Here is a 10,788-nt window from a genome sequence, read left to right as displayed (position 1 = left end):
GTACAAGCCTGAGTTGCCAAAGAAAATATTACAATTTTATCTGATTAATCTGATACAGAAGATATCTTTGACTGTCTCACACTCCTTACTTTGGTTTCAAAACATCAATGTCTTGGAAAGATGGCAGTTTATTTAGTTTATAACCAGGCACAAAAATTTTCCTGTGTTTTCAAATTTGCTCACTACCTTTTAAAATTTAAATAATGAAAAACTACCCTTCATGTTAGAACCTTCCAGTATCAACCAAATGTACTTTAAGTATTAAAAAGACTATTTACAGTGTTCCCCAGAAAAAAACTAAAAACCTTTTCTTCAGTCTTAAACACAGTATACCTGTTAGTGTGTAACAGGCAGTGTCGTCCTTCAATGTTTAAAGGTATTTCTCAGAAGGGTACATTTATTCACAGTCCATGATCCATTCCAATCATACAAATGACACTACGTAGGAGGACTTGGGTCTGAAAACACAGTTATCAAACTTGTCCTGTTAAAAACACTCAAATGCTTTCAAGCTCAGATCTGCATCTGGAAACTACACAAAGGTATCATGCCATTCCTCAGTTGGAGAAATTTCAGTATGAAATAATGCTTGATGTAGGTGGTGTAGGGGATGCTGCTAGCCCAGTCATATGCAAGTTTCCTGAAGAATTTGATCTCCTCATATGAGGGAGAAGATAAGGATCATTAGCCAGCTGGTGGACATCAAATCTATCCTCTTTTCGGTATGCTAAACAGCGTCTGATAAAGGCCTGGAGAAGAAATGTAAGAAGTTACAATACTATTCTGCCTACAAGCAAATAAGCAAGTCCTCCTGGATAAACTAGTTTCTAAACAAATTCTTGTTCTTCTATGATTCAATTCAAATACCAGTGTAACATTTTACTGCTGAGTCCAATGTAAAAATGTAATGTCACAGCACAAAAAAAGTAATTCAATAAATTAATTGGCTTCAAATAATCACACTTCAAAAACCATGTATTTCCATGTTTAGGAATTTTATGTACAAGCAAAACATTAGCACCTCACACACTCAATTAGAATTCTGCCTGTGTTATCTACAAACAGCTTTGTGAAAACTAGAAGGAAATGTCAGAGAATTAAAAAAGTAGAAAGGAGCTCTATGGAACTTTTAAAACCATTCAGCTGTGTGGTAGATGGGAGATGTAGGGGTAGAATTTCAAGGCTATAGCTGACCTTTGAAAGCAGGCACTACCTGCATGTGCCATGACAGAATAGAGCAAAATGTGAAATTTGGCAATGGTTGTTGCCACATTCAGTAGGCATTAAATAACTAATAGACTACTTCAGAAACCACTACCTAGCTGGACCTCCTTTCCCAGAAAAAAACCCTCAATGTCATCCACATAAAAATGTATCATCAACATCAGGACTGTTTCTGAGACACTTACGTTATTCCACATTTATGCCCATAGGTTGTATGCCAATCATTTTGTATTGAAAGTTTCTGTCAAGTCTTATGTCTAGCATAGACAGAACATTTGGTCTCCTGAGAGTTTGGGCTCCAACATTTAATGATAGAAAATCCTTATTGCTACAGAACTGATTAGCACATCATTACTTAATTTAGAACTTAATTTAAAAGAATTACATGTCTTTTCTTTGACAAATCTGGTCAGCTGTTTGTTCTTTGCTCCAATTAAAAACTGGAGATTAAAGGAAAAAAAGATCTGTGATACAAGTTCAAAAGAATCATGCTAGAATTTAATTCTGCCAATTGTGTATCCAGCAGGAATAAGTACAAAATAAAAATCATGCATATCTGTTAATATATATTTATGTATTCTTGGACATTATGGATTTCAATCAAATTCTTCAAAATAAAGCCTTCTTAACGAATGAATTGTTAAGAGTTATTTGCAAGATTCTCAGAGTAACAGTTTGCGCTTCTGTGACACTGCAGACAAACAACTGCAAAGCAAAGGAGAACACTGCAGAGAACAGGAAAAAATTAAGGAGGATCAAAGGATAGCTAGGGTCTGAAAACTAACAATGTCATTCCATGTTCCATGTTCCATATTCATTTCATCTCCATGTTTCCCTGATAAGAATTTCAGTTTATGAGTTGTTCTTTTACAACTGCCAGGTCAATAAATCTGAAATATAATTTGGATTCTACACAGTCATCATAAATGGCCTGAATTTACAAGTTAGTCTGAAATTGTATTATAGCAAATAATTTCTTGCTCTTTCTTACAGCTATCATGACAATATTAGTAAGAGTGGAGAACACTGAAAAGTTTTAGCCTTTCAAAAAAAACCCCAACAAATAGAACATGGAATACACAGAGAATGTAAAATAAGTTCCTGACTCTCCATGCTGAACTATGCACTCTTTCCTGACATCATCTATAACTACTAATGACAAAGAAATACAAAGTTAAAAGACAGGGATACAAATTGTTAACATGTAATATTATCAGTTATATGAGGCATATTTGTCAGCTGCATTCAAGGGACAGATCTTTTCCAAGTGAGTGGGAAAAAATTAAAATAAACAAGAACTCAAAAAAATCCATGACGAACTACAGTTCTTCAGCCAAATTTTTACAACCTTAACTGCAACCCATTCGCTAATATTGTTTTTAGAAAGCAGAACCAACAGAAATATAACACAAATTCAAACAGCAGGTTTATGTACCCTAAAGGCGTACTTTCTTGGGTAGTTAACACCTCTAGAAAAAGGGTTTATTCCTTACAATCTTTAGAAGAGAAATCTTAACATTTCTATTTTTTTTCCAGCTTGTGTCCCAAATTAAAGTATGTTTAATTAGTTGTTGGAACTTTAATAGGCCTTCTATTATCTTGGCATTTTTTTCAGTGAGCACGTATCTACTGCATCTGGTCATGAATAAACTTGTCAAAAACTGGGGCAGTTTTACCAACAATAACACACAGGTTATGTTTTCTTCCACATTTACAGAATTGATTTAGTGTTACAGATGCCCTCAGAGGCAACTATTTCAGAAAACACCTCCGTGTATTTCTGAATAGCTAGTCTGTGGAGACAAGTTTGATACTACAGACATTTCAACACAGTACTTTTAAAAACAGGAAACACTGCCATCCATACCTTTGTGGGAGGATGAACTGTTCTGGCAGTCTTATTGCCTGAATCAGCATCAACATATCTTACAAATTCTTAAGAACTTATTTTTCTAGACTCAGCTTTGAATTAATACAAATGTACTATGTATGACCTTTCAAGGGGAAGAGTGTTAGCAGGCTCCAAAGAGCTTGTTACTGTTAGCAGAGGTATTTCACAAGAACTTCTAGAAAGACAGTCTGAGGAATACCCCTAAGGTCCTCTGGAGAATAGCACAGTAGACCATTTTTGAGACACTATGTTAAAACCCACTTACAAATTTCTGGAATGTGTGTGTGTGTATGTATCTCTATCTATCTCTATCTCAATCATGTACTTCAAAGTGAGACTACATATAGACATGTACACACACACATATATATAATCTCACCTTGAAGCACGTGATTTTGTGAAGTTCCAGAGTAAGTTTGCTTGCATAAAAACATCAAAATACTAGTTTTCCCTTATGTTTTCCTACACATTCAGTTACTATGTCCTGCAGCATTCTTAAATTAACAGCAATTGTACAGCTCAATCCTTTATGATGTATTATGATGTGTGTTTTAAAAGTTATTCAAGAGATCATACGAAAAGTTACCTTGGCTTCATTGCTTACAACAGGTTTGACAGGGAACTGAACTTCTGTGGCTTTTAATATTGTGTTTTCTTGTAAAATATCTTGCTGTGATTGATTGTGGCCAAATGGCTGAAAAATAAGCACATGGTATTCTAAATGAGAGCTATCCAACTACTTTGATTTCATAAATGTTTATGTTATAGTGTGTTGTTGCAGTGTTAATACAAACTGATAACCATTCTGTAAATAAAAAAGTTTAAGTTAAGATTTTGTGCATTTCTTGCAATATCAATGCACACTACCAAAAAGTAAGACAAGTAATTGTCCACATATATCCATGTCTTTATGACTATAATTCACAGTCTACTGGAAACAAATATTCGCACTAAACCCCCGAGACTTTCACGCAACATTTTCCTTACCTTTCTACCATAAAGGCATTGGAAAAAGATTACTCCAACTGACCATACATCAACCTTATTAGAAATCTTTGGTGGCTCTTTGCCAACTACAAAACACTCTGGAGGCAAGTACCTGGAGAACAAAACACGCATCTCAGGGTTTGCAAATAGATGTATGGCATCACTAAAACTTGAGTATCAAATTACACAAATGTAAACATAATTAATGTAAATATCTATCATCTTTTGCCAACTCTATGGTTTCTTTATGATTCATATTCCAACAGCCTGCACACCCATCAAAACTGACATTACAATTTTTTATTGTTGGTCACTCAAATAGAAGTCTATTTCATACAAGCATAAATACTCATATTCTTGACTTAAATTACTAATTTTTTTTTCTAAATTCGGATCCTAGGTTAAATATGAACCTTCACCATCTATCAGAGCAAAAAGATGTGAAAGGCATACACAGCATTTTAAGAGCAGGCCTGGTTAGAAACCAAAGATAGTGTAAATTAAAGACCCTTTACTGCAGTTTTTAATAAGAATGATGACATTTACAAGAGGGATAAATGGTGGATAAAGGTTATTGCTAGCTCCATTCCTGTGATCAGGAGGAAGCCATACATAAAGAGGTGAAAGCTGAGGAAGTTCCTGTGCCATTCCTGAATTATGTAAGCACTGGTGAAATGAAATCACTTTTAAAAGCAGTATCAGTATGGTGGCAGTTAAGCATTACTGACTGCAACATCTAAAACTGGAAAAGGCATAGAAACTATTAGAGCAACTACAGATAAGATGTTCTCTTATCAACAGCATATATGGCTTTAAATAAAATTTCAGTAAGAATTTGTGGAGTATTTAGTAAGTATTTTCTTTGCAGAAAAAAAAGAGATAAGAACGTAATACAAATATGAATTTCATATCGCATCACAAAATCTCTTCTGGAATACTTGTGTACAATTCTGATAACAACAACAAAGAAAAATTACCTTAAAGTGATGCAAAGAAAGATACTAAAATGATCTGAAAATTTGAGATCCTATAGAGTTCAGCGAAAAAAATCTGAAAGCCATAAAAACATCAAGGAGAAAGTGCCAGAAAGGGAACCTACTTCAGGGAAGACAGTGTTGGCACAGGAACAAACAAGTACAAACTGGCCACAAACAAACACAGTCTGTAAATTAGAGGATTAGGTTTCTAATGATCAGAGAACTGAGGTTATGGAACACACTCCAAATCAGATTACTGGGGACAAAACACCAACCAAATTGAATACAAACTTCTTTAAGTTTACAAAAAAGATTATGTGACGCAGCTGCACGGAAAGGCAGGTAACCAGAATCAGTGACTGAGGAAATCCCTTCTATGACTATTCTACTGACAGTTTGTGAAATCTGCTCTAAACAGTCTCATTTCCCACCTCAAACTCATTCAAAGTATTTCCCTACTTAATAAAGATTTTGGGGTCAAAGAATTGGAAACACAGAAATTCACCATGACCTTGTAAGGGCTACAAACCTTTCTGCATCTTAGTTTACAGTACCACTAGTGCTTGTGATTAGATGAAATCCAAAGGCCAAAACTTTTTGAGATACGTTCCTACAACACTTAAACTGCTGTTTAATTAGAAGCATTAAAGAGAGTAGAAAAACCCTAAGTCTTCTAAAATTTTTCAACTTGAATAATCATCTTTTCACAGCATGTGAGCATTGGAATGCTGAGAAAGGAAAAGGCAAAAACTTTATTACATGCAACTTTAAACATGGGAAAATCTTCAGAACAAATGGGAATTATACTAGCATCTGTTTAGAGTTAGGTTTCAGCTCCTGACTCTCATCTTTCTTCTGGCAGAATAAGCAGAGAAAGAGCAAATGAATTCGTAAGTAATAACCTGACCAATACAGGCTTTCTATTCCACCGACCCTAACACAGCTGCCATGCTCTCAGGCTCAAATAGCTACTGTGCCATGAAGAAGCTGCATATTTAGAGAACAAACTCTAAAAACAGCTTTTCTATAAGCCATGAAACACTTAGTGTCATTCCTCTTCTGTAGGCAGCTCTAAAACTTCAGGTTTTTGGATAAGCATGCAAGTGCACACAGAAACCAACTGCTGATCTTTAGTGTGGAAGAGTAAATACTCTTTTGTCCTAAGGACATTACCTGCTGGTAATCCCTGCTCTAAGATTTCCAAGGACTAAGCACTCACACTTCATCATCATAGCTCTGTCAAGTGTCTTTGACCATCTGCAGCCAAAGGTTAAATACCTGCTTCTCCAGGGAAACTGTTTCTCTAACTAATTGCTATCATCTCCACATTTTTAATATATATAATTAAACAATACACACTCAGAGTTTCACATCTTACTTTCAGGTTACCATTCAAATATTTGGGAATATCAACATTCACAGTATTGCACAAAAACCTTTGTTTATCATCAATGCTAATATTCTAAATCCTAGCTCTCCATCCAAACTGACTTTATAAGAGAGCATTTATGAAATCTGAACAATAACCCAAGTCTACACAGCAAAATCAAACCACGCATTACCAGTAAGTTCCTGCTCCCTGTGAGGTTAAATCCATTCCATCTACACCATAGCTGTCATCATCCATTATTTTGGACAGGCCAAAATCAGTAATTTTTATTTCTCCACATGCTGTTCCATCTACAAGAAGGATATTACCTATCCAAAGGAAAAAAAACCCAACATTACGTCAAAAAAACCCTAACAGAATGTTTTATTTTCAAAACTTCTAATTTCATGAGGGGTAAGTGACAACTTTACATGGTTTTTATATCGTGAAATCTTATGTAACTTGATTACAACATATTTCAGTGCAGCCTCAGGAACTCTCTAGGTTATCATTACATCATCTGAAATGGCTCCCTCAGCTGGGAGCTGAGTGAACAGCAAGGAAATACCAAAACGTAGTGAGGAATCATCAAAATGCAGCAGCATACTTAGGCACAATGAAGTTTTCACATTTTTCTGCCTGGAATAAATCCCACACTATGGGTTTCAGGGCCCACATATGCGGCAAAATTGTGCCAAGAAACAGCTTCAATACTATGAACCTTACTCCATGTGAGAAGGTTGTACAATATTTTTTTGATATAGAAGTTACTTAATGAAGGTCCTCTAAGAACAAAACTTAATGAGACTACGAGTAAATTCTGTACAGTTCTGTAAGTTGAGAGAAACCTGTATGAACAATTTATTAAACACCAGCAAGCAAACAGGTTGGCACTAAGAGTTACATTACAAAACCTCATAGTATATGAAGAATACCAGCATCATTTGTGTAAGGTAATAAAACAAAGGCCATGGAATCAAGACAGCAACAGTCCTTATTATTAATTGTAAAGAAAACTTCTGTCAAGTCCTGTTTTGACATGCTTATACTGGGGTGCTGAAACTGACTGCTTACCCATTTCGATCCTTTACTGGCTATGAAATACATAACAGAAAAATAATTTACACATCAAAACTCCACAGTGACCAGACAGGACTAAGTCAACTAATTACATTATTTGGTTATATTGCTATTTACTGATGTAGGTGCCTATGTGTTATATGCTCTTTTTTCCCTACAAATTCAAATCAAAACAATACAAAATATAAAAGTTACAAAAAACGTTTTTCTGAAGATAGTAATAAAACTAGAAAGAAAAGTACATATTCTTTTTAGTTATTTACAGTAAGCCTGACGTACAGGAGATAATTCTGAATTACAAACAAAATAAAGGATAGATAAAAAACCCCATGATATTTTCAATCATAACATTACTCATGTACCTGGTTTAAGATCATAGTGTATAATAGGGGGCTTGATCTCATTGAGATATCGTAGTGCATTTACAATTTGCATTACAATGGACCTAGCTTCCTTCTCTGACATCAATTTGTGTTGCTTGAGATAGAAATCCAAGTCATTGCCTTCACAGTATTCTAACACCGTGCAAAACCTAGGGCAGAATTTCAGAGAGACAAAATTAAGTAACATATGAAACTGCACAATCAGAAATAGAGACATGACAACACGGTTTGATACTGCCAAGTTTAAGAATGGCTGCCTGAATATTAAATATTTGAAGGAAATTATTAATAGAACACATGACATAAGTATTAGCTTATTAAAACTGACATCAGTCAGAACACTTATACTCACCAAAAGATAAAATGCATCCATGCAGATGAGAGGTTAAGTTAAAAAAACCAAAATACTTATGTAGGCACATTTATCAATAGAAAAAAATATATTCACTGTCCCTTAAGATGTGACACAAGTGGTGCAGCCCTGTGACAATGGGCTACACTTAGGCTGATAACACTCCTGATGTTACTCTTGGAAACTGGTTTAAGTTACAACAGACTTTCTGAGCTGTCCTACAGCAGTCCTTGTTCTGCCCAAAGCCATCACAGCACTGCATGTCCCTCACATCCCTCAGGACATCCTATAGGGCCTGCTAGTCAGATGTTGCAAAACACCGTTTTTATCATTTTGTAGGAGGTCAGCACCATTTAGCTGAGACCAAATTCTACAACTAGACTATTTTTTTTAGTCCCCCCAAGGACACTCTGAATGCCTTGGCTGAAAGCAAGAACATATTTTTGCTCAAATACTCTTAATTTCTATTTATCTAATACATAACACTAAAATTCTTGTCAAGTTCTAGAAAATATATCATTGTGTGTACTTACGTATCTGTATCCAGGGAGAAGTAGTCATACAGTTTAACTATCCGGGGGTGATCCAGTTCTTTGTGTATTCTATACTCTCTGCAGGCATGTCTAAAAGAAGATGGATACATTAACCTTCTAGAATCAATAAAATGCTATTCAATTTAACATATGAAGTGTAAGTCATTAATATTTACTTGTGGTAGTTTTCTTTCTTTTCATCCCTCCAGCTTTTGTTAAGCTGGTGAATCTTCACAGCAGCATATCTTTGTTCATAAAGATCAAAAGCCTAAAAAAGAAACCCACAAACACAGGAAAGTTATAACCAAAGATGATAAAAATAACCCCCAGTAGAGGAAAAAAAAATTACATGTGATTTTCAATTCTATTGTAATGCTACCTCCCTCCACAGGTTAATCAATGTTTGCTCAACCAATGTTTAATGAGTATAGCACATTACAATCCTACTTATTTAGATCCCCTCCCTCCCCCATGAAAATGTAATGCACAAATGTACATGACTCAAACACCAGATTAAGTACACGCAATGCTCTACCTTGTATACTTCACTGAAGCCACCTCTGCCAAGTAAATGGAGTAACAAATATCGCTCATTCAATGTAGGGTGATCTTTGAACCTCGAAAGGAAAACAAAACAAAACAAAGAGTAATTGCATTTAAAATATATAAATAAGAGACTAAAACGTGAGCCTCTTACTACTCTTAATATTACTTCTCAAATTTATAGAATGGGAGGGGTTGGAAGGGACCTCTGGAGATCATCTACTCCAACCCTGTTGCTAATGCAGGTGAGTCTAGATCAGGTTGCACCAGGAAAGAGTCCAGGCAGGATTTGAAAGTCTCCAGAAAAGGAGACTCCACAACTTCTCTGAGAAGCCTGTTCCAGTGCTCTGTCAGCTTCAAAATAAAGAAATCTTTCCTTAAGTTGAAATGAAATCTCCTCTGTGTTCTAGTTTGTACCCCTTACCCCTTCTCCTAGTACTGGCCACCACTGAAAAGAACCCAGCCCATAATTTGCTGAATAGTGTTACACCATGTTCAACTTTATGGCACAACTACATATATGCCGATATTTAAGTTTACCCATCTAAATTGGGCAAATATTTCCTACTCTTTGTTGTCAAAGCTGGAACCCTGAACAGGTGAATCAGCCTCCTGCTTTATATGTGGGAGGCTTGGGGAAGAGATACATGGGTAGAGAGACACAGAGGGGAACATTGCTAGAACAAGATGGCTCAGCTTTGCATCATAGCTAGAAGCTGAAAACCCAACAAGATTTGAGTCTGGACCAAACAGCGGCTTTGTGTCAGAACCCTCTTCCTTTCCAGATGGCCAGCTGCCAAGATGTGTTAGGAAAGACAATAGGGGCTATAGACCTAAATTACTTCTCCATTGCTTCTGTCTTCTATGTTATGAGCGTAAGCTGCAGCTTGGACACTTGGTAAATATTCAAGCCTAAACTCCCACAAAAACATGAACGCATAGTTTAAAGCTTTTCACTCTGTACCATAAAATGTGTCAACGCTGACTGCAGAAAATGAGTAGTGAAGCTGCAGTATTCTGCTCATCTACATCCTGTAACTGTTTTCAACTGGGACTGTAATTTTGATATTGTTTGCCGCACATATGCAGTATTTACACAGTCAAAGCCTGTCATTTTTCTGTGGCATTTATTCCTTTCTGTTGAAAGATCTTTTTCTTAAAAAAATCCCACCCTTCTAATGCAAGCACTGAAGAGTAAAAATTATAATTTGATCTGTGAAGAACTGTTTGTATGCATTTTTAAAATAAAATATTCTGCCATCGAATTGTAAGCCTCAACACTGACTATTTTTCGTATCTAAACCACAGCACCAATTTAGCTACCCATAAACAGAATAGCCACATGGTAAACAAAGAATTTTCTGTATTCCTTCAGGGTAGGTATGGGGACCATTAAAAGACTTAAGCATAACTTTACATCTTGTTGCTTTTGTTGCTTTAATTTTTAAA

The 10,788-nt window shown here is 35.7% G+C and overlaps 1 protein-coding gene across 1 annotated transcript in view; it reads right to left on the bottom strand.

Annotated features, from left to right (window-relative positions):
* Nucleotides 1–269: 269 nt before the first annotated feature.
* Nucleotides 270–10,788, bottom strand: part of TLK1 (tousled like kinase 1) — a 66,929-nt gene continuing 56,410 nt past the window's right edge. The window contains exons 14-21 of the mRNA XM_054381457.1: nt 9,332–9,413; nt 8,973–9,064; nt 8,797–8,886; nt 7,891–8,060; nt 6,642–6,777; nt 4,103–4,214; nt 3,702–3,809; nt 270–749 (exon numbers count right to left, since the gene is read on the bottom strand). Of these exons, the coding sequence (XP_054237432.1) occupies nt 573–749; nt 3,702–3,809; nt 4,103–4,214; nt 6,642–6,777; nt 7,891–8,060; nt 8,797–8,886; nt 8,973–9,064; nt 9,332–9,413 (967 nt within the window). The 3' untranslated portion in view covers nt 270–572. The remainder of the gene's footprint in view (nt 750–3,701; nt 3,810–4,102; nt 4,215–6,641; nt 6,778–7,890; nt 8,061–8,796; nt 8,887–8,972; nt 9,065–9,331; nt 9,414–10,788) is intronic.

This window comes from Indicator indicator, chromosome 5 (assembly GCF_027791375.1).
Source record: "Indicator indicator isolate 239-I01 chromosome 5, UM_Iind_1.1, whole genome shotgun sequence".
NCBI classification, from domain to species: Eukaryota; Metazoa; Chordata; class Aves; order Piciformes; family Indicatoridae; genus Indicator; species Indicator indicator.
This window is presented reverse-complemented; position numbering and strand designations above follow the sequence as displayed.